Source organism: Aythya fuligula, chromosome 25 (genome assembly GCF_009819795.1).
Source record: "Aythya fuligula isolate bAytFul2 chromosome 25, bAytFul2.pri, whole genome shotgun sequence".
Classification (NCBI taxonomy): domain Eukaryota; kingdom Metazoa; phylum Chordata; class Aves; order Anseriformes; family Anatidae; genus Aythya; species Aythya fuligula.
In genome coordinates this window covers 5890944-5913596 of record NC_045583.1, presented here as the reverse complement: position 1 = coordinate 5913596, position 22653 = coordinate 5890944, and the positions used below count along the sequence as shown (strand labels likewise).

Here is a 22653-nt window from a genome sequence, read left to right as displayed (position 1 = left end):
GCAGGGAGAGGAGCGGGGTCTCCCCAAACCTGTCAGTTTATAGCAGGAGGGCTCAGTGGAATTCATCTTGGCTGTCACTCATCTCTTTAAAGGGGATGGCAGCATAGCTCCTGAACGCACCATATTCCACAGAGCTCTCAGTGCCATAAGAAAGGAAATGCTGGAAAGAAAGTCTAGTTTTCACCTGAGAATATAGAGGTGCTCTGGAGATGTGCGCTGCTCTTCACAGGCCAGCAGCAACTGGGACTGCGTGGGGACTGCGTGCTGCAGCCACCACGGGATTGATGCCAGCCCTGTGAGGCTCTGCCAGGTGGGAGAGCGCAGCACAATACAGCACAGCACGGCGCAGTATGGTGCAACATGGCACTACACAGTACAGTGCAGTATGGTACAGTGTGGCCCAGCACAGTGCAGTACAGCACAGCACGGTGCAGCATGGCACAGCACAGCACGGCACGGCATGGCACAGTGCAGCACAGCACAGCACAGAGCAGTATGGCACAGCACGGCATGGCACAGCACGGCATGGAGGAGCTCCAGCAACTTCAAATCTTCACCGAGGCTCCCCAGCCTCTGCACTTCCCTGGATCCCCATTCCCATAGCAACCGAGCACCTCGGAGGCACCGCTCAGTGTTTCTGCCCCACGCAAGGAGCGCAGCAGCATTAGCAGCCCCGTCTCAGCAGTGAGGAGCTGAGGCAGCAGGAGGAAGCGTCTTTTCCAGGCACCCCCGCAGGGTCTGGCAGAGCTCTCTGTGCTCCCACTTCTTGTGCCACCACCCATGGCCCTCTGCCTTCCTCTGGTTCCCCCTATCAGCTGCTGGAGTGCAGCTGCAACAGGGATGGATTCCTCCAGGCTGCTCTATCGGTTCCTTCGTTCAGAGCCCGTAGGAGGAAAGGCCGAACCAGTGATCTTTTCACTTTGTAGCGTCTTCCTTGGGACAGCAAGCAGCAGCTCCCTGCCTGCCTGCAGCACGCAGCCACCCTGGAGCACGCTGCTGCAGCTCTCCTCTCCCAACCCAACTGCAAATTCGCACAGATCCTTCCCCCGCAAAGTTCCCAAAATTCACATGAGAGCGAGGGAAATGCAGAACAGCCATTATGCATGGGGAAATTAAGCAGCTCCTGGCTGCAGGGAAATTCTGAAAGCCCTTGCACAGCTCCCAGCAGCCTGCCCGGGGTGCCACCGCTGTCCCGGGCTGGGCTACGGGAGGTTCTTTGGTGACTGGCTGCCGGGGGGGGGGGGAGGTTTGGGTCCCTTGAGAGCTCTCCTGCAGCCTGAAGGGGATGGGCAGAGAACAATCCTTCAGCCTGATGCAATTAGCCCCTAACTGACTAGGGGAAAGGACGTGAGCCACCAAGAAATTGCCACCCTCAGAAGGGTCGGATCAGTGCCGGACTGGTGACAATAACGACGAGGATATAAGGGCTCAGAGAGCTGCTGCCGGGCTCTCCCGGTGCACAGCAGCTGGGACAAGACCGAGCTTTTCCCCGTCCCTTCTCCCCGCCTTTCCCAAAGCCACACCACCACCTTCTGGCGATCTCCTTCGCTGCATCGCTGCGCTCCCATCCCATAACTAGGGCAGCAGAGCCTAAAGTTCACAAGGACTCCTGGACAGCCTTCAAAACAGCAAACTGAAGCCGGCGGAGCGTTTCAGTCCCTTTCCATCGCTTCAGCCCATGATTTATTAGAGCAATTAAGTGCCTCGCTGGAGCTTGGTGCACAATCCACGCTGCCTGCTGCAGCCGAGCAATTCACCGTCCTACAAGGGAGGTTAAGGCTAAATGAGGACAAAGAGACCGAGCCGTTACAACTAGAGTGCTTGCGAAGACGGATGGAGGAGAGCTCTGGGGCTTCGTGGGCTGCCCTGGCGTTTGCTGCCAGCACGGGGATGAATCCCGCGGCTCTGAGCTGCCTCCTGGGGGCTCCCAGCCCCGTGCGCTGCTCGCCCGCGGGACCGGCCCCACGGACACCTCCTCTGCTGACGGCCCGGCTTCGGGCACACGGGGCACGCAGCGGGGCCGCCCTCGGGACGGCTGCCACACGCCTCGTCCCCAGCCCGGTGAGGGCTGTGCGGGGCCTGCTCCGTGCTGGGCTGCCCGCCCGCGGCCTGGGATCGCAGGGACCGCGCTCTGGAGCGGCCCACGTCTTTACTGCAGGCGAGAGCTGTGCGGAGCTCCGTGCCTGCACCGCAGCGCCCCGACCCGGGGACACCGGAGACACCGAGCACCCGCCGCCGGCCCCGGTATCGCCACCCCCCTCAGCCCTCAGCGGCGCACGCGCAGCCACCTCAGCGCCCCTTAGTCCCGCCTCCCACCCCCCATTGGAGGAGCGGCCCGAGGGGCGTTGCGGCGGGCCAATCGCGCGGCGGGAGGGGGGCGGGCGCGGCCGGCGGCGCGTGCGAAGATGGAGGAGTACGCGCGCGAGCCCTGGTGAGCGGCCGGGCGCGGGAAGGGCGCGTGCGGCGGCCGCGGGGCTTTGGCGGGCTCGGGGCGCGCGCGCCAGGAGGGAGAAGGGGGAGGGGGGGGGGAGAGCGGGGGGGGCTCGGGCGGCGGGAAGGGAGGGGGGGGGGGGGGGAGGTGACCTTGGAGGCGCCGCCATGGCCGCCGCACAGCCCGGTCGTGGCCGCCTCATGGGCGGGCCAAATGCCGCTGTCCCCCACCCCTCAGGTGTTCGTACACACCCAGGAGAGCCCCTCTCGGGCTTCTCTTCTCCAGGCTGAACGGACCCAGCGCTCTCAGCCTGCCCCCGCAGGAGGTGCTGGAGGCTCTGAGCATCTTCATGGCCCTCCTCTGGGCTCCAGTGTCTGAGGGCGTTGTCCAAACGCTTCTTGAGCTCCAGCAGCTCGGTGCCATGCCCGCGTCCCTGGGGCCTGTCCCAGTGCCCAGCCACCTCTCACAGAGACAGGAATCATTAATGCTGGAAAAGCTCTCTAAGATCATCTGGTCCAGCTGTCCCCCCACTACCAGCACCCACTAAACCATGTCCCCAAGCACCAGCCCCAACCTCTCCTGGAGCCCCCCCAGGGACGGGGACTCCCCCACCTCCCTGGGCAACCCGTCCCAACGCCTGCCCGCTCTGTCTGAGCAGAAATGGCTCCTCATTGCCCACCTCAACCTTCCCTTGCACAGCTCCATGCCGTCCCCTCGGGTCCTGTCGCTGTCCCCAGAGAGCAGAGCTCAGCACCTGCCCCCCCACTCCCCATGAGGGAGCTGCAGGCCACCATGAGGCCTCCCCTCAGCCTGCTCTGCTCTGGGTCAAACAAACCCTCAGTTTCTCCTCATGTCTTCCCCTCAGGCCCTTCACCACCTCTTTTCCCGGCTGCTGTGGCCCCACCCTACATTTCACCCCATTACCTGCTTTTTGCCCCATTATCTCCATCCCCCAAAGCCCCATGCGGTTCCCCCAGGCCCTGTCCCAAGGCGTGGGGCACCCTCAGCCTTTCCCTGCCCGAGCTGCTGTCCTGAGCCCTAAACTGTTCACCATCAGCTATGGTGGCCATCCGAGGGCTGCTGCTGCTGGAGGAGCCTGGCCACGTCTCGCACGCTGCGCTCAGCCCATTTCCCTGCTCTGAGGGGCATCCTTAAAGCCAGGGAAAGATGTAACAGTAACATTAAGCTTGCAGATAAGTGCCAAATTAATAATGGAATAATCTCTTTTATTCTCTTCTGATTCTCTCCACTGCTGAGGTTGAGAACTGCCGGGGCTGTGGGGTGTTTTGTGTCAGCTTTCCGATGCGTCCGGCGCCTGTCCGGGAGTTGAAAGGCACTGACATGAGATAGCAGTGCTGGCATCAAAGGCGTTTTCTCGTTCAAAAGCTGCTCCCGCGGAGGCTTGGAGGGTAGTTTAAGAGGAAAATTAAGTACCCCAAAGGTAACAACTAATGAGCTTTACCTCTGAAGGAGGGTTAAAGATGGAAAAAATCTAGGAGAGCACTCCATGATTGGGGTCTAATTAGTGAAGCTTCTGTAAAGAACAGTCACAGTTTGCTAAATTGGAATTCTTTGACCTTGTGGGTAAAGGAAGACCACTTTACATAATCTATTTAGATTTCCAGAAAGCCTTTTAACAGGGTCGCTCTTAACAAGCAAACAAAGGCAGAGAGTTGTGATGAGATGTTTTATTCATAACAGTAGATCAAAATCTGGACAGGAGGCACAGAGAGAAGAAAAAACGCTGAGAAGAATGAGACGGTCGCTTTTCATCTTGGCAGATCTGACAACAGCGTGCCCGCAACTCTTCCTGATCATTGCTCGTGGGAAATAGGGGGCTTTGTAGGAGGAAAATAAAGTATAAAATGGGGCTAAATTATTTAATTTCATCAAAACTGGAGGGGATTTGTTAGGAATGTGAGATGAAAGCACGTGCCAGGCAGGGCAGTAGAAAGGAAGGGCTCTGCCTGGTGGGAGGACGTCCCCTTCTTCCACCTCTGGCTGCTGTCCGCATCAGTGTGGGTTTGGGCCTGGAGGCAGCTGGTGGTGGTGGTGTGGGTGGGATCCTGGTGCCCCCACAAAAACGAGTGACTCTGACCCGAAATCAACATGCGGAGCAGTGTCACGTGCGAGCCAGCAATTCACCTTTGCTCTGCTGTGCAGAGCTGGTGCCACCACCTCACTGCGGGGACTGCACAGATGGGGAACGGGAACGGGTCGGGAAGGGGTCGTGGAAGTGAGAAAGCAGCCTGGGGCGGCCTTTAGGCAGAGGGAACAAAAAATTGGTATTTTTTTGCAGGAAGCAAATGAAAACCCGTGACAAAATATGCAGTGTAGCAGGTGGTCAGGGGAAAAGAGGAGCTGTGTTTCCTTCCTTTCGGCAAAGAGCTTTTACATATCCTGTGGAACAGAAAAGTGGCGGATCCAGAGCAAGTGGATGGAGATGTGCTCTCATGTGCGGGACTGCAGAGCTGGGTGCTGCAGGGAGCTCTCAGGAACAGAAGCACTGAATCCAGAGGGAGATCAGAAAAGCGCATTGATACTCACATCTGTGATGGCTCTTAGTGCAGAATTTGCTAACCTGAACACGGGGCTTGCCATCGGGTTCGGCTTTGTGAGCGTGCATCTTGCCGCAGCCTGCTTTCTGCTCAGCTTGCTGGGTATTGCCTGTGCAGCAGCTGTGGCTGTCAGGTTTTGCTATAAGATGAAAGAAGCAGAATAACTCCATGCATACGCTGCAAAATTCCCAGCAGCGGCAGCACGGCTAATTGCAGGCTGGTGCTCGCCCAGCTCGGGAGGTGTTTGGTGACAGAGAATTACAGGGCAGCGGGCTGCAGAGGACAGCAAACCCCAAATTAGAGCCCAGCTCTCCATGGTTGGAAGCCTTTGCTGGGGGGAAGGTGCCTGTTCCTGCGCTCCGTGAGGCTGCAGGCTTGGCACCACTGCCTAGCGCTGCGTGAGCATTCCTGGGGTTTGTTTTAATGAACTTCAAAGGCCCAGGATGCATCAGAAAAACCTTCCCAGTTTAACAAAAGATGACTTTGAAGTCTCCCATTCAAATAACCAGAACTAACAAAAAGTGTGAGTAACTCCGGAAAGCAGCGTTTTGTTCTCCTGTGGGCTGAGTCTCGTTTGAATTTGCCACCTACGTTTTCCGTAGGTCGAGGTGAGAACGAGAAGAGTGAATTCCGAGTTATTTACACTACACAAGTAGGGCAGAGCTGACTGTAGCTGGAATTGTGCAGACGTTTTCCATGATGGACGCGTCTCGGTGCCACATGAGAGGAGTTCAAACAGCTCTTTGTGGAGCTGATGCTGCCCATGGAGGCAGGGTGTTGGGCTCTAGGTGAACGTGAGCTCGTGTCACCGCACACCTGCGCGTGCCTGTTGTCGCAGCCCGTTCAGCTGCACATGAGGCAGTAGTGCTGGTGCTCCTGCATCCTTGTGCTGGTTTTGGATACCAGGACATTCGTTCGGATGGGGAATTTCCTACAGGAATGCACCGGATGGACGAGTGGTGGATCCCTCAGTTACTCACACAGGGTGACGTGATGCAGCATTGCATTTTCATCTCTGTTTTTCATTACAGTCCCTGGAGGATCGTAGATGACTGCGGAGGTGCTTTCACAATGGGAGCGATAGGAGGTGGCATTTTTCAAGCTATCAAGGGGTTCAGAAATTCCCCGGTGGTAAGTAAAACCATTTGAGAAGTGCATTAAGAGCGCGACCCTGCTTCCTCTGTCCGTCAGCAGTGAAACTTGGTAGCAGAAGGTGAGATGGAGGAAATCCTTGTCCACAGAGTGGGACTGATGAACAGGCTGCGTGTCAATAATCCAGACCACGAGTGTCCATTGGGTGAATGGCTCAGCATCCAGAGGGGGCCGTCATCTGTCTGGGTTAAAGTTCTGCCTTCCCCCTTTCCACTGACGGCAGCAGTGGGGCTCTTGCAGCTGGCTGCCCTCCCTCGGTGAGGGGCATCTCTCTTCAGGATAGGAAAGAATGGGGGCAGCAAAATGTGTCCCTCAGCTGAGTTTCTGCCTTTGGTCCTGGCTGCTGCACGTAAAGCAGCAGAGCCTGGGTTGTTCTTCCTCATCTGCCCTGTCCCTCTGCCTTTCTTTAAGAAACTGGAAGACTCAAAGGAAAAATCTTCTTCTCCTTCAGATTTATATTAGGGAGTGTTACTTTCTGTACCTAATCTCTTATTTAAATACTAGTGTTTTTTAACAAATGGATTTATTTGAAAGGCAATTTCAGTTTAAATGTAGAAGTGTGCGTAGACATGGAAGTTCAAGTTTAGGCAACACTAGTCAGTTGTTCTCACTTTCAAGTTTTCTGCAAAATTTTGACCACAAACATGTTGTACAGATGTCTGATAAAAATAAGATCCAACTTCTACTTGAACATTGTAAAACGTTCCTCTGGCTTTTATAGAAAAGACTTAAAAGGGATGAAAGGTGTTTTAGCAGAGATTTACTGTTAGTTTGCTGTTACTATGTGACAATTTGATTGCCTAAATCTTCTTAACAAACTATCAGTTTCATGTAAAGTTCGTAAATAAAATTAAATAACTTTTCCAAAACTAGTCAGATCCCGCAGACACTTAACAGGAATAGGTTTATGTGCTTAACCACATTTAAAATTTGTGTGATACTTGTTAAGTGAGCGTATCCACACTTCTCAGTGCTTGTATTTAAAACAAAACTTGCGTGTTCCCAGTGTGCTTTAAATCTTTCAAAGTATAGGAAATGCATAGTAATTATTGTTGAAATTCCTGGATGACATTTACTATTTGACACAGAAGGCTCAGAAGCACCTTTTAAACTTGAATTGCGTGCTCCTCTTGGCTACTGAGACTGTGCTGGTGAGGAGGGGAAAAACTGCTCCAGCTGACCAGCAGGAGTGGCTGAGTTTGGGCCACCTGCCGAGGTTGCTGCTGCCAGCCATGCCTGCAGCTTCTGGTGAAAAATAGCACTGATAGAAACGCGGTATTACAGCGTGCAGTTCTCTGACACAGCCCTGTGGTGCTCCTCCAGGTGGATTTCTGTGTTTTCCACAGTCTCCTTCCTGCAGTTCCGTGCACCCGATGTTGCTGTTTGCTGGTGTCAAACTGGGGGGAGTGGTTGGGCATCAGATAGGAAGAAAGAATTATATCCGTGACAAATAAATGTGCTTATCTTGCTAAAGGTGTTAGGTTAAATGTCTCATTCAACTCCCACCACACCCACCAAACAAACCTGGAACTTAAATCCTTTAAGGTGATGCCTGCTGGCTGTATTTGGTTTTGTAGCTTCCAGGTATATTGCAAAGACATGACAAATAGTAAAATATTCGTAAAAATGCATTTTCTGTCAGCTCCTGATCATGGCCATTGAAGGTGCTTAGAAGTAGGTTGGGCCTGGGGCACGTTTGGGCTATATGCAGTCATTTTGGCTGTCAGGCTTCGTTCTTACATTCTGTCATTCTCTTCTGTTGTAGGGGGTAAACCACCGACTGCGGGGAAGTTTGACAGCTATTAAAACAAGAGCTCCACAACTGGGAGGTAACTAATTTTGTGTTGATGTTGCCATCATCTTTCCATGGACTGTTTGGGAATACCAAACACCCAGTTTGGGAATATAACGTGATGGAAGCACAGGGACACCTGAGCTGCCTTCCAGCAGGCCAGATGCATTTCACCAGGGTTTGTTAGTCCAAGCAGAGAATAAATATGGTTCTGTTGCATCCAGAATTAGTTTTGGTGTGGAGGAAACATGCTTGTGCTCCTGGAGTGATAAACCAGGGTTAATCATTTTGTCATATTTGAGCCAGTTCTGTGCGGAGCTGCCTGCGAGCCTGTGCCTTGTGTGCATGGCTTTAAAGGGAATGAACGTCACTCATTAGGAGAAATCATCAGACGTGGAGAAACAGTGAAATAGGTGGGTGGATCTGGCTGGGATTTCAGATTTCCTCTAAGGTCAGCTAGGTACATTTCAGTCTTTTTTTTTTTTTTTTTTTTTTTGTAGTGAATGTTGTGCACAAATGTCTAAAATCACAAACCTGCTGCTTGAGTTAAAATGACATTATGAGCTCTTAAAGGTGGTTCAGCATCAAAGTGAGTAAGCCTAAGGATCTGCTCTGTGCCATTATGCAGAAGGAGAAAATGGGAGAGTGATGTTGAGCAGGGGAATGCATTGGCTGCAGCAGAACCTCTCAGAGAAATCGGGGCCACAGGCTCGAAAAGCTCCACAGCCACAGCCTGTGGTGACTGCACAGAGAGAGGAATTCACCCTCCTGGTCCGCATCTGATAGCAAGCTTTCAAAGGCATTAAGACACCTCCAATTAAGGAGAGTTGAACTTAATCTAAGTCACACATTTTTCCCAAAATGAGCCTGGGGATGAGCATTTCTTTTCATTTATAATACCGGTTATTGTTAAATGACTTTAGAATTTGCATTCTGAGAATTGTCACGTTCTCTTTACATCTGCCATACCGTATGGACCAGCTCTGACCTCCTGAGATGCCAGAAGCGGTGTTAGGATAAGGTGCTAAATTACTCTATCGTTCTCTATGAGAAAATATGTTTAAAACATTTTTTTTCTATATGCTATTTTTTCCCTGAGGTATTCCATCTTTATTAGGATGCAGGTTCCATTATAATCACTGCTTGGTAATCTTTTTCTCATGAAATACTAATTAATGAGATTATATACAAAATATATGTGTATGTATAATGTGTGTGTGACTTGACAAGTTTCGAGTTTGTCTCAGTATTGATTTTGACCTGTGTTTGGTTCTTGCTGAGATTGGATGTATCTGAAAGTGTGCTAACACCACACCACCTCTTGATGACGTGACTGCAGTGTGGCTGCTTGCCTGCTTTTTCTAAACTGGTTTTGCCTTTTTGCCAACTTTCCAACAGGTAGCTTTGCTGTCTGGGGAGGTCTCTTCTCCATGATTGACTGCAGTATGGTCAGAATGAGAGGTAAAGAAGATCCATGGAATTCAATCACAAGCGGAGCCCTAACTGGAGCCATATTAGCTGCCAGAAGTAAGAAATTGAGCTCTTGGGAGCATAGTAATTGAAAAAGCTTCTGTATTCTAAATGTACAGTTCTCATCGTTGCAGCGAAGCGGAATTGTGTGATACCCAAACTGGAGTTTACTTTGTAAGAGAAATTGAAAGATAATCTTAGACTTTTGTCCTGTGCTTATGAAAGTAATAATTATGTTCTCAGACATTACCGTTGTTCTTTTGTTTCCCTGAGGAAGGGGGAGAATTGCTTAGTAATTATCTCTTTATTGATGATACTAATGAGGCTTAATGAATGCAAAATGACTGCTTCTGAGTCTGCCCATAGGAGAGATTATAACTATAGAAAGAGAATTACAATATGCAAAGTAATGCGCTGAAAAAAGAAAAAAATGTTGTTTTGTACTTTTATTTTTAGACGGACCTGTTGCCATGGTTGGGTCTGCTGCAATGGGAGGAATTCTCCTAGCTTTAATTGAAGGAGCTGGTATTCTCTTAACAAGATTTGCCTCCACACAGTTCCCTAATGGTAAGGAGCCATCGCTGCAGTAGCACGAGGCTTTTATTATGCAGTCTTTACTAATGTACCTCTTCCAGTCATCACTCTTATCATGGAGTAAATCTACTCAGCCAATTCCCAGCTTCTAAGGCTGTAAAAAGTGAAGGAAGAGCCGCACATTGGTGATGATGCAAGAGCTTTCCAGTGTTCTGTCTGTGGGATGACAGTTCTAGAGAAATCCACGTCTAAATGAAGGGAAAGATTGGCTGTCACTCAGCAACGTAAAGGCAGAGGAATGTGGTGCACCTGGGGGTTTCCAGGCCCAGTGGGACGTGGGTCATTTCTGGGGCTTCAGAGGGTGGAGAAGATATTTGGGATTGGACTGAGCAAAATGTGCAGACGTGGGTGGTGTTACGGGAACAGGCGCCCCAGCCCTGTCCTGCTGACTCAGGCCCAAGCAGGACTTGTGGGTTCTTGCTGCTCCTTCCCACTGCGTGGCCGGGCGCTGTGGGGCTGAAAATGAGGATGTCCACATGACAACGTGCCAGATCATGGAACTGGTCTTCTGCCCCGTCCCCCAGTACATCCACACAGCCCTGACACGTGGTGGCAGCAGTAGTTCAGGTGGCAGTGAGCAAGACGCCAGGTTTGAGGGAATCGCAAGCAGCAAGTTGGGTGCGAGATGCAGGGTTTTGTCAGGCTGGCTGTGGTCCCTGTGCAGATGTGTGGGTAACCCTGGCTCACATGAGGAGGTAAAGATCGGCAGGCAGATGCAGAGGGCAGATGTCAAAGAGGGGTAATGCTGGTGCTTTGTTTTTCCTTTTTAAAACCACTCCAAAACCTGTATCCCCTTTTTTTCCTAAGAAAAACAAGCTGAGATGTCAGTGAGCAGAGTCTGTAACCATTTACATAAATACTTGGCAGGGTGAAACAATTAATATCTCCATTACCCCACCTCGTTTTGGGAGCAATACAGACAAAACCACTAGTGTTGAAAGGATTAGTGGCAAGCCACTAATTCCTGATAGGATTCCTCTCTCGGGTTTGTTCACTGACGTTCTTTGTTCAGACTAAATTGTTACAATTTCTGTTCTTAATACCAGAGCATTTTAAAATGAACCTGCTTTAGTGAAAGGGTATCATCTGTCTGTTATAATTTATTCTCTCTAAACTTGGCATACAATAAGCGTATTGCTTCCCTCCAGCAGGACATCAGTAAGAGGAGTCGGGAAGCTGGCTCCACAATGCCTCGTTCCGTTCCACTGCCTTGCCTTGTTGTGGGGCGAGTTACCATGGGTAAACCTGTACAGAATGGCCAGGTTCAACTGCAGGGCAATAAGGCATAGGTTTCCAGCTCCTTTAGGTGACTGAAAACGTTTCCCTCTCACTGCTCTGATTCATTTCCCGATTAGTAAAGGAGCTAAAAATATGTGCCTTATGGGAACAGGGCTCTTGTCAATGTGTAAAGCTCTTGAACATCTTCGAATGGAAAAAAAATGTAAAGTCTTGTTATTGGCTTTGTTAATTTTAGAAGGGATTTATATTAAAGAAAAACACTGTGAATGTGTTTCATGCTTTTAGTAGGATGAATGTCTCATCTTTTCATATTTATTATTTGACTCTTTTTCTTTCTCCTTATTCGCAGGCCCTCAGTTTTCAGACGATCCCTCCCAGTTGCAGCCACCTCCATTTGGCGACTACAGACAATACCAGTGATTATCCTCATTCTGCTAGTTCTTATTGTACCTGAGCTGTAATTTAAAATGCTGGAGGACCAAGATGCGGTATGTCTTTACACCAGTGGTAGTCTCTTACACAAACCATGCCAAGAGGACCTTCAGCACTTGTCAGTGTAAAGCTGAACAGGAGAACTGTTAGAAGATGACAGATCTATTTATTCATAATAGATTCCATTGCTGTAATGTTAATTCATGTCTGGTAGAATACATGGAGATTTAAGATAAGGACCAAATGGAGTCTTGTAATCCTTTGGACATGGACTGAAGTGAATGTCTGTGAAGTCTTCTCTGGGATGTGGCATTAGCCATCCACAGTGAATGCATCTGGAATTTATCCTCTCCCCTTTCGGATTTAGGTTGCTACACAGATTTCAGCTTGAGGAAAAGCATTAATCTACATGCAGTTTTACATTCCTGAAGTGAATATTACTGGGAGAATGTGCAAGCCAGTGAAAATTGCTTCCAGCAATATTTATTTCACCGTTGTTCTTTGTTTACTGCACTACTGCCAAGTTGTTTGGTTAAAGCAGAATCTCTTTTGTGGCTCCACAGGCTGCAGCACACCTCTGTCCTTCCCCTAAATACACAAAGCTTTGAGCCCCTTTCTGCAGGAGGTGGCAGCATGGTAACTCCGTGGCTGTGCTGAGACCTTGGCTTCAGCTTGGCTGCTGCATACTGTGGCTTGCACAGAAAACTCGAAGAGGTCTGCCACAGGCAGCTTCCCCTGTAGAACTGTTCCTCAAGATGTCTGTAGGGGATCAGGACTGAAAACAGGGAGCTCTCGGGGGTTGGAGGGTGAAGCACCTGCATGCTGTCAGCACAGTTTCTCACCTTTTCACTGTGGATCCAGTCCTTCAGTGCTCTGGAAGGTATCACAGCTCCACCTGCTCCATGTTTTTGCTCTTAAATTCCAGTTGTGAAGGCACATTCCCTCTTGCCAGCAGTTAAAAAATTCTTATCTAGCAGGGTTTTCTGTTGAAGGCCCTGGCTAATGGTGTTGCTTGCTGCTGGCAGCTCCTGATAGAATACACATATTTCAAAAGACCTGTGTAGTTTCATCTGAGCTGCTTCTTGGCTTTGCTTTTGCCCAGGAAGGAGTTGGATCTCTGCGCTCTGTGAGGAAACACGCAGACCCATTCAGTAGGAAAGGATGAAAATACCAGAAGTGGTCAGAGTAATGCTTGGCAAACGGGTGAATTAGGGTTGTACAATGTGTGCATGCCAGTGCAAGAGCCTGAACATAAAGCTCCTATGTCCTGTCATCCTGTACAAGGGACATTTTTTTGGCTGTTTCCCCCACCCTGCCTGTCCTAGAACTGCTCCAGGACTGAGGTGTCGTACTGCTCTGGTGCCTTGCTATTTCGTATAGTTGCTGCTGGTGCGTAACTTTCAGAAACCGTAAGGACAACAGCCCCGTGTTTGTGAAGGCTTGTCTTGCTTTGCCACTTAACCTGCTTCCTCAGGTGAATCGTAAGGAATTTGCTTGATTTGTGTCACTCAACCAGCGTGCTCGCTTTTATTCCCGGCTGAGACCCCAGCCACAGGAAAGTCTCTGGTAGTTGAGGGAAAATTACAGTCATCATCAGCACGGAGCCTCCCCTGGGTATCCGAGGCTGTGTTAGTCACCAGATGTTTTCCTGTGCTCTCTCTAGGATTAGTGCACCGGGCATTGTTCAGCTCTGCGTGCCTCCCAGCAGCCGAGCCAGCCTCTGCCCTGTGCCCTGGCTCCAAAGCTCGAGGGTTTCGTCCTCTGCCCTGACTCAGGCACTGCCCTTCGGGCTCTGCTGGGCCAGGAGGGAACGGGGCCGCTGCCCTCGCTGCTGCAGCACTGGCAGCCTGCACAGGGTTTGCTCCCACTGCCTCCTGCATGGGCACAGGAGGGAGGCCACCAGACACTGCTGAGTGTCCCCTGTGCATGCCCGCAGCACCACCGGCCTCTACTGGCTGCTGTCAGGGGCTGGGCACACGGCCTCTGTTGCTCGTGGGCCATAATTAAGCAGCAGCCTGAATGTCCTGGGTGGCCTCTCCCAGCAGTGTCTGGGAGCTGGCTCTGGCTGTGCCAGGCACTGGGGTGCATGGGAGCTGCTGGAGGCTGAGCTGCAGCAGGGGACTGGCTTCCCCGAGCTCTGGGGCTCTGTCTGGGCCCTGCCTTTGCTGTCCCCAAAGCCAGGCCCCATGCAGACAGCCCCAAGCAGGGGCACCGCACACACCTACCCGCAGCAGCAGCCTCCCCCTAGCTGATGGGGCCGGTGGACAACAGGGACAGGAGCCCCGCGTGGCACAGGGGCCCCGCAGGCACTCCTCCCTCACCCCGTGTGAGGTGACAGGCTTCAGCTGCTCGAGAAGAGCTTTATTCAGCTCAGCTCTTCCCCTCTAATCCCCTGTGACCGTCTGTGCTGGACGGTCACTCACACGCTCCTGCACAAGGGCAAGCCACGATTTGGGGTGCCGTCCTTCACTCCCTGCATGCTAACTGGGTTTTGGTGTCTGTGCTGACCAGCCCAGAGCCCTTTGCCCTGCACGGTGAGCTTACAGCTCGCCTCCTTCCCCTGGCAGGCCCACGGAGGGAGGGCAGCAGGTCCCGCTGCCCCCAGTGCACCACGTGCCCAGGGAAGGGTTTCCTGTCCCCAGCACCCCAGTTTCCTGTTTTCTTTCCGCCGGGGCTGTCCTGACTCACCGCAGGCAGGATCCCGCAGCGCGGGCGCTCCTGGCGCTTGGCCCTGGCTGCCGGTGAGGGGCTGCGCTCCTCGGGGGTGCTCTCCCCAGAAGCAGCTGACAGCCTGAGCAGGTTTTTTGCTGCAACCACCCCAAAAAAACGAGACCGACACCGCTCGCACGACACTGAACTATTGACCTTTTTATTTCAATCAGCTACAGCAGCTCTACATTCCCCTAAAACACTGTCCTTCCTTCACTACCACAGACAGCGAGGGAGCCGAGTACACTGCGGTGGCAGCAAGTCTTTTTAAAGCTTAGTATTAAATATTAAATATTCTCTCATTTATGTTTACATTATTTTGTCAAGGAAAAAAAAAAGACCATTAAAACTTAATTTACGTGAATCTGTGCCTGTGCCCTGGGCAGCAGCACTGGGGGCTGCAGAGCTGCCCCCAGGAAGGCAGCTCTGCTGCGAGGGGTAATGCAAGATCTCCGGCCCTGGGCCTGGTAGTGCGTGACAGCTCGCTCCGGCGGTGAGCTCGGGAAGGGGGTGCTCGGCTGTGCCGGGAGCGGGGCACCCGCACCCTCTGCTTTCAGAAATCAGCATGCCTGGAAAGGTCGGATGGCCTCGGTGCTGCCAGAACACGGCCTGGAGGAGGTGAGGCTGTAACACTGCAGCTGGGGGGCTGCCAGGGCCGGCGCTGCCTCCCCTCGGCCCCAACGAAGTGCACGGGGAAGGGGGTGAGGATTTGGTCGACAGAACTCTGCTAAAGAATGTTTCTTTTTTTTTTTTCTTTAAAAAAAAAAAAAACAACAACCCAGTTTTGAGTCTTCCTTTGATTTTAGCAAAGACAGAGTTTAAAAAGCACTTAGGAAGCTTGTACTAAAACCAGGCGCTCTCAGAGGAGAGAGTCGTCTGTGCACCCCCCTTCAAGTCCGTAGCGAAACTCCTGCAGGTTCGACACCCCGTAGAAGTGGACGAAGGCTGCAGCCACCACGAGCACGTGGAAGATCTGATGCGACTGGAACTGCGGGGAAGTGAGAAAACCTCTGAGCCAGCCCGAAGGGGAAAAAGCAGTGCCAGCAAGAACTCCTCCTCCACAGTGTTCGGGCACCACCCCAGGACTGTCCCAGGCCGCACTTTTCCCCCTCGCTGCTCACAGGCAGCGTTTTCTGCCCTGTACTTTAGCCTTGCCCTGCCTTCAGCAGCCATCTAAGGGCTGGCTGCCAGCACGCACTGGGACACCCCCAGCCACGTTCTCGAGGATCCCCACCCTTGATCCCACTCCCCAGCTTCACAGCTGCCCCCGAAGCCCCTGCTCCACTCACCCAGATGTCAAACTTGCCCGGGAAGAAGCGCTCAGGAATGCGGGCAGCGTAGAGCCCCGCGCCCGTGATGTACATCACGGCCATGAGGAAGAACCAGCCCATCTGGCCGACGGTGGTGGCCTTCACAAACCCTTCGGCGATGGTGAAGTGCATGGTGGGCACCACGCCGCTCAGCCCCAGCCCCAGAAAGACACCTGTGGCAGAGAGGAGGCAAAAGGGAGGACACTACTGATCTGTAACGCTACCTCCCAGTCAAAACCAGTGCTGGCCCCCAGTGCCCACTGGGCAGAGCTTGCCCTGAAGGGCCGGGGGGGCCCCTCTGGACAGGGCCGGCCCCCGCAGGTCGCACTGCAGCAACAGGAGCACGAGGAGCGTGGCCCTGCCAGCCCTTCCAGGAGCAATGCTGCCGGAGTCATTTATTCAGTGAAGCTGCTCAGAGCCCGGGGGAAAAGTGCTAATTAGCAGTGCTGGAATTTTCAGATCTCACATCTAATTAGTTCGGCAGAGAGCAAATGGCACTGCAGCAAGACACCCGTGTGGAGAGGCTGCGGCTTGTAGTGGCAGCTGGAGGGAGCTCCCCCGGCAGCAGGGAGGTTTGGCACAGCCAGGGCTCATTTTGTGCTGGGGGAGCAACGCAGCCCTGTCCTGGAGCAGGCAGCAGCGATCTGTGCCACTACACTGACACCAGCACTGCTGTGGGGTAACGGTGGGGCTGGCACTCACACCCTGTCCCCTGACAAGGATCTCAGGTGAGATGTGCTGATGGGGCCACGTGGCAGTGGTGCTGCTCAGCCCCCAGCTCGGCACCATCCCTCCCTCATCACGTAGCGGGGGCGTTTTGCTGCAGGACCCCCTGGGAGACAAGCATGGGCAGGGGCGTTCCTCCACGCTCGCTGGTGCTCAACGAGGCTGCTTTAATCTGGAGGGATCGGTTTCAGAGGCTCAGAAGGGGCCCTGCAGGGTGTGAGCGCAGAGGCAGCCTTGCCCTGGGGCCTCCAGGAAGGCAGGAGGTGCCAGCACGCACCTGGCAGGGGATGGGAGGGAATCTCTGCCTCTCTGGGTGAGCTGCAGCTCCACGTTGCCAAACCGCTTCCCGGAGAAGGCGGCTTCACACAGCACAGCCCCAGGCTGCCCGGCCGCCACTTACAGGGCTATTTTTACAACGCCGTCTGCCTGCTCCAAACCTCAGGCTTGCTGAGTGCCAGGAGCTCAGACCAGCCAGCAGCTGGGCCCTGCTCCGTGGAGGCTCCAAATCTCCAGCACAACAAGAGGCAGAGGGAGATCTCCCTGCTGCAGAGCAGGGCAGACTCTGGGGCAATTCATTCTGCAGATGGTTAGAGCTCCTCAGGGTACCCTGGAGCCCTGCCCTAGCACAGAGCCCGCGGCACAACACAACGGCTTCTTCCCAAAGTGCCTCCCCGGAGCTCCCTCCCGGGGCTGGGGGTTTGGGATGAACACAGAGCACTCCTACCTGCTCTTGTCTGCCGGTGCTTGGGGGTGGCAAACCGGTCCCACTGAGCCACGATGATGGCGGAGATGCCCAGGACGCAGACGATGGAGAGGTAGATGAGTCTTGGCTGCGGGGAGCAGTAGAACGAGTAATAGAGCCAGGGGACGAAGCTCCCCATGATCAGCAGTGCAATTCCTGAATAATCCAACCTGCAGCCAGGGAGCAATGAGACACACACAGGTGAGCCCCAGAATCCACCCCATCATCCCGCCTCCTCTTGGCACTCGGTGCCATCCAGGCTGCCTGCGCCCAAACGGAGCCACCGCTGCCAGAGAGGCAGCCAAGGCCCCGTGGGTGAAGCTGTGCCCAGACAGGAGATGTTCAAGTCTCATCAGCACAACGTGGGACAGGAGGAAGGACCTGGGACTTCTGGGGATGCGAGCAGAGCTGGCAGGAGCACAAAGGACAAACAGCAGCTTGCTGGATAGGCAGAAACGGCCCGGAGATGCTGTGCACTCAAACCACCACGACAGGATGCAGTGGGCATTAGTTCTTGTGCGTATGGATTTGACCGTTACCCTCCCCTGCAAAGTGCTTTCGATCTATCGACCCCAGAACTGTTCAGCTGCCAAAGTGCAGCCGCGCAGCAGCTGTGCGAGAGCCTTCCCGGGTACACGAGGACGCTGCTGCTCGGGGCGCTGCAGCACAGTTTGTTCTGGAGCTGCGAGCCCATGGGAGCTCTGGTGTTTGTGCAAAGGAGCTTGGCAAGTAAATGCCCAAGTAAACGCCCTTGATAGACTTGCGTGAGCAAGATCTCATTTGAAAGCCTTGCTGCTGCTCTCCCTGTGCCGTGAAGGCTGATGTGAGCTCAGCTCTAAGAGCAGCACTGATCTCAGAGGGAAGCACTGGCTACTGCCCAGCATTTCCACTCTGCCGGGAATCGTGTTTGTTTTGCTTCTTTCAATTTGGTTTCAATCCAAATTGGATGCAACGGAGAGTTTTCGAAAACATCCAGCAAACTGGAAACTGCCCAGTGAGACCAGGACCCCTCACCGCACTGCTCCGAGAGGAACAAGGTCCCTTGAGAGCCACAGCCCCCAGGGTCCCTGTCCTCACAGACCACGGTTCCCGAGGAGCTGCCAGACTGAAGGTGCTCAGGCACAGGGCAGAGCCTCCAGGATCCTGCTCCTGAGCCCCACGCTGGATCCAATGAACGTTCCCTTCCCCCAAGAACAACACCTTTTGGAGCATGGCACTTCCCAAGAGGAAGCGCTGGGAGAAGTGAAAGCCCCCCACGAGACCACACGACCCCACCTGCGCTGACTCACTTTGAAAAAGTCCGCGAGACCTTCTCGGAGTGACAGTAGACAGTGTGGAAAAGCCAGGAGAAGCTGAGGCACAGCACCGCACCAAGGAAGAACATCCCGAACACCACCTTCTCCTGGAGAGGTGCCATGAAATACATGTTGGGCCGCAGCATGGTCAGGATTCCCAGGCAGAGGAACAACACAAAACCTGCAGGAAACACACCGAATGTCAGGCAGGAGCGGGGTGACCCAGAACACCCCACACAGGGTCCCCACAAGGGACACGGGGCAGGACAAGTTCCCTTCCCACACTCAATCGGTTCCAGGGGTTCCTCCCTTACAGACCCTGCACCCTGTTTGTCCGGGGCAGTCACTGGCCTGGCTGCGCTCTGCAAGGCAGAACCTGGACATGTCCTGGGTTCCTGGGGAAAGGTTTTTGGGACATTGTTTTGCCCAGGACACGTTTCTCCATCCCAGGAGCAGAACAGCTCGCTTGCAGAGCTCAGGCAGAGCCACCACGCAGCAGCAGCAACCCAGACACAACCTGAAGGCCTCAGAGCACCCTGTGCAGGCCAGGACCCTCCGCAGAGCACCTGGCCAAGCCCCTCCCACAGCCTGAGGCCACCCGATGCAGTTGTCAGCCCCTAATGAGCATGGACAAAGCCACCAAGCTCAGGCCGTGGCCTCGATGAAAGGAAGTGCCCTGTGCTCCCTTCACCCTGAGCTCCAGGAAACCTCACAGCGTGCGTGTGCAGGACCAGGCAGGGGTACGTGAGCCTAAACCAGAGATTTCTGGCACAGAGACAACACGGAGCCACGGAGCAAGTCCCAAGGCTTGATGTGGCCGGCCTGCACGCCAAGCTGCCCCCCAAAGGCCACCCCAAACGGCTCCAGCCCCGTGGAAGCGCCGCGCAGCCCCAGAGCTGCCGCAGTCACCCAGGAGGTGCGTCCAGATGTTGCCCGTCTCGGTGTGTATCCGGAAGATGCTCTTGAAGCAGGCTCGGAAGGACGGCATCGGGGGCCGGTGCCCGTGCAGGAGGTAATCGTTGTCCTTCAGCCAGTCGGGCAGCACATCGTAGGGGATCACGCGCCAGCGCCCTTCCCACACCTGCAACACAGTGACCTGCGCTGGAACCACCACAGCCAACGGGTCACCTTTGTTGCCTTTACTCAGCCCGGGAGCTCGGGTCGCATGCAGAACAAACCAGCGAGCCTTCCCTGCAGCCAGGGCCGTGAAGGCCCCGTAACTCTCCCCCGGGAGGGGAAGTTGGGCCTTTGCAACACCCGGCACCCCGTGGGATCCCTTCCCTTCCGCCACCCACATCCTGCAGAGCGCTCCCCACATCCCCAGGGAGCTGGAGACGGTTCCTACCCCTGCCTTTAACCCTTCAGTCCCCTGAGGCAGGAGCTGTTCTCTGTGGCAGGAATTCCCTTCTGTTCTGGTCAGAGAATAGGAAGCCTCGCTGGCACAGAACCGTGCCGAGTCTCAGCCATTTGCCACTGCTCACCGAAACGCGGTGACCACGAGCACAGGCACTGCTCTGCCCAGGGCTGAGTGGAGGCATCTGGCAAAGCCAGCGACAGAATTTGTGATCCCAGTCCCAGCTGGAGACACTGGGGATGCTCCCGAGGTTGCTGCCAGTCCAACAGGGCTGGGGGCAGCCCCAGCTGCCCGCCAGGGTCCCCAGCAGCTCTCGTACCTTATACACAAACTCTTCCATCTTCTCCATGGCGTGGTGAGCCTGCAGGGGCAGAGTCAGCACACGAACCACCTCCTCCTCTTCCTCATGGGCTGCTGGGCACGGCGGGTCCTCAGCCTAGGAGGAGAAACGCCGGGAGGGAACCATTCCTGCCACGGGAGGAACGCGGGCACAAGGAGAGCAGCGAGTCCCTTCTGCACGCACCTGGGGCTTCGTCCCCTGCCGAGGGGACGGGCAGGACCCACCGGTCACCGCTGCTTACGCAACACCCCCCTGCCTTAACCGTCTCAGGCAGACTAATCCCCACTTTATCCTTGTTTAAAGGCGGGATTACCACGGGGGATTTTCATCCTTACAACCAAGAGCCCCTGGGCCCAGCCGGGTCGCCGAGCCCTGGAGCTGGGCGCCCACCCCAGCTGGGACACGCTGCCGGGACGCACTGCCCGTCCTGTCCCGGTCCCTTCCCTCCTCCTCCCCCTTCGCATTTTGGGGCTGCGATTCCCGGCCCAAAGCGCCACCAAACCAAAGGGCGAGGGCAGCTTCTGGGCACCCCGGGGCACAGCCCGGGCACCCTCCAGGTGACGAAGCGCCCCGCGGCTCCCCGCGCTGCTCACGGGACGAGGCCCAAACCCCCCGGAGGGCCCGGGGCTGCCTCCGGTGAGCGCCCTGCACGGCCAGGCGGGGAAGGGCGGCTTACGCTGGGCGGGCCGGCGGCGCCCTGCTCCCCCTTCTCCTCCAGCAGCGGCCCCAGCTCGGCCAGCTCCAGGTGCGCTCTCTCCCGGCCGGTAGCGGCGGCCAGCCCCGTGCCCGGCCCGGCGGCGGCGGCTTTGCGGGACGCCATGGTGGTGGTGGCGGCGGCGGCGGCGGCGGCGAAGCTCCTGGGGGCCGGTGCGGGTCCCTCGGCGTCCTCGTGCCGCCGCGCTGCGGAGGGAACGGAGCGGAGTCAACGGCACCGCGCCGGGGCTGAGACCGGCGGCACCGGGGGGAGACCGAGAGGGCACGGGAGGGCACCGGGGGAGTCCGGGGGGGCACCGGGGACACCGGGACGGGCTCAGGGCCCGGACGCCGCCGGCCCCGCGGCGCCGCCCCCCGCCCGCACTCACCGGCCGCGACAGCCCGCGCAGGGCGGCGGCGGCGGCGGCACCGGAAGCGACGCTGAGGGACCGGGCCGCTTCCGGCAGCGCCGCCCCGCCCCGCCGGGAGCCGCGCGGTTCCCGCGTTGTGATTGGCTGTCGCGGCTGTCCGTCTGCATCCCGCCCGGCCCCGCCGGCTGCTGCGATTGGGCGAGGCGCCCAGCCGGGAGGGGGCCGCTCTAGGCCGGCGGCGCGTCTCCACTGCCCCCTGCGGGAGGGGCGGGGGCGGTGCCAGCCCCGGGAGGCCTCGGGGTGGGGGAGGGAGGTAACGTCCCCCTCAGGGCCGCGCCGCCCGTGGGGTCAGGGAGGCGCTGGGGCTGGAGGGGGCTGCACCCCCCCCCACTGTCCCCACTGAGACGTGTCCCCAAGCACCAGCCCCAAGCTCTCCTGGAGCCCCCCCAGGGATGGGGACTCCCCCACCTCCCCGTGCAGCCTGTCCCGCTGTCAGTGCACAAATGGCTGCTCCTTCAGGCAATTCCCCCTACCCGGTGTCACGACAAGGCGACATCCTCCACACCCCTCCCCAAGCCCTCTCAGGCCTCATGGGGCTGGAAGGAATTCACAAGAAACTCATGGAATCATACATTCAGACATTCTCTATTTTCACCCCTCCACACCTTTCCATATATTCCATCATTGCACAAGCTCTGCCCCGTTACCACACGATGCAGCCCTGAGGGGTGCCCAGGCATGGGGACAGGCCCCGTCCGTGCTCCCATCCTCGCTGTCCCTCCATCCCTGAGCACCGAGAGGCGTCGAGGGCTCCTCTGGCGGCACGGCCCCAGCACTAATTGACGCCGTGGTCGTCCCCTGCCTGTCGCGGCCGGCTCGTCTTTCCCCGCCGGCCAGGGCCAGGTTTAATTACCCCCGCTAATGGCAGCCTGGGACCGGAGACTCCCCTCGGCCCGCCGCCACGCCAGCGGCTCCTGTTCCCCATCAATTATTCACAGCTCCGCTCTGGGAAGGGGTTTCTCGGGGCTGCTCGGGGGGGATTTTCCAACTTTTCCGGCATTCAACAGCCGCTGCTGGTCCTGGAGCTGGTTGGAGGTGCCGGGGCCACCACTGTCCCCGTGGGGTGAGTGGTGCTGGGTTTGGAGGGGACACGGGGCGCGAACATTTTGGGGGAGCATGGGGCAGCCTGAGGGAGCCTGCTGGGGGCTGCGGGGTGGGGTTTTTGTGCTCCAGACCTCATCCACTGCAGCCCCATAGGGGCTCAAGGGCCCTCAGGCTCCTGGCACCAGCTGGGGAATGGCAAACCCTCTCCATGTGTAGGGCTGTTGCTGTCCCAGCTCCTTGCGGCACTTGGCTGCTGCTGCCCCATGGGCAGAGCAATCCATTGCTCCCCTGACCTGAGCTGGAGGGCATGGGGGAAACGAGTCCCTGTCTGTCCCTTCTGT

At 55.6% G+C, this 22653-nt stretch overlaps 2 protein-coding genes across 2 annotated transcripts; one reads left to right on the top strand and one right to left on the bottom strand.

Moving 5' to 3' along the window:
- The first annotated feature begins 2373 nt into the window (after nucleotides 1-2373).
- TIMM17A (translocase of inner mitochondrial membrane 17A) lies at nucleotides 2374-11931 on the top strand. The gene is made up of 6 exons (XM_032203375.1): nucleotides 2374-2431; nucleotides 6021-6120; nucleotides 7907-7970; nucleotides 9332-9460; nucleotides 9860-9970; nucleotides 11586-11931. Exons 1-6 carry the CDS (start codon nucleotides 2406-2408, stop codon nucleotides 11654-11656), a joined length of 501 nt encoding a protein of 166 aa, XP_032059266.1. The 5' UTR covers nucleotides 2374-2405; the 3' UTR covers nucleotides 11657-11931.
- Nucleotides 11932-14513: 2582 nt separating this feature from the next.
- ADIPOR1 (adiponectin receptor 1) lies at nucleotides 14514-21255 on the bottom strand. The gene is made up of 8 exons (XM_032203250.1): nucleotides 21227-21255; nucleotides 20821-21044; nucleotides 20124-20240; nucleotides 19360-19531; nucleotides 18445-18631; nucleotides 17138-17325; nucleotides 15667-15860; nucleotides 14514-15365 (listed from the first exon to the last, which is right to left on the bottom strand). Exons 2-8 carry the CDS (start codon nucleotides 20962-20964, stop codon nucleotides 15237-15239), a joined length of 1131 nt encoding a protein of 376 aa, XP_032059141.1. The 5' UTR covers nucleotides 20965-21044; nucleotides 21227-21255; the 3' UTR covers nucleotides 14514-15236.
- Nucleotides 21256-22653: the final 1398 nt, after the last annotated feature.

Coding starts and splice junctions, on each gene's coding strand:
- ADIPOR1 (XM_032203250.1), bottom strand. CDS start 20,964: ATGGCGTCCCGCAAAGCCGCCGCCGCCGGGCCGGGCACGGGGCTGGCC. Junction 20,241..20,820: donor GCGCCGCCGGCCCGCCCAGC/GTAAGCCGCCCT, acceptor TTCTCCTCCTAG/GCTGAGGACCCGCCGTGCCC. Junction 19,532..20,123: donor TGGAAGAGTTTGTGTATAAG/GTACGAGAGCTG, acceptor ACTGTGTTGCAG/GTGTGGGAAGGGCGCTGGCG.
- TIMM17A (XM_032203375.1), top strand. CDS start 2,406: ATGGAGGAGTACGCGCGCGAGCCCTG. Junction 7,971..9,331: donor AAGAGCTCCACAACTGGGAG/GTAACTAATTTT, acceptor ACTTTCCAACAG/GTAGCTTTGCTGTCTGGGGA. Junction 9,461..9,859: donor AGCCATATTAGCTGCCAGAA/GTAAGAAATTGA, acceptor TTTTATTTTTAG/ACGGACCTGTTGCCATGGTT.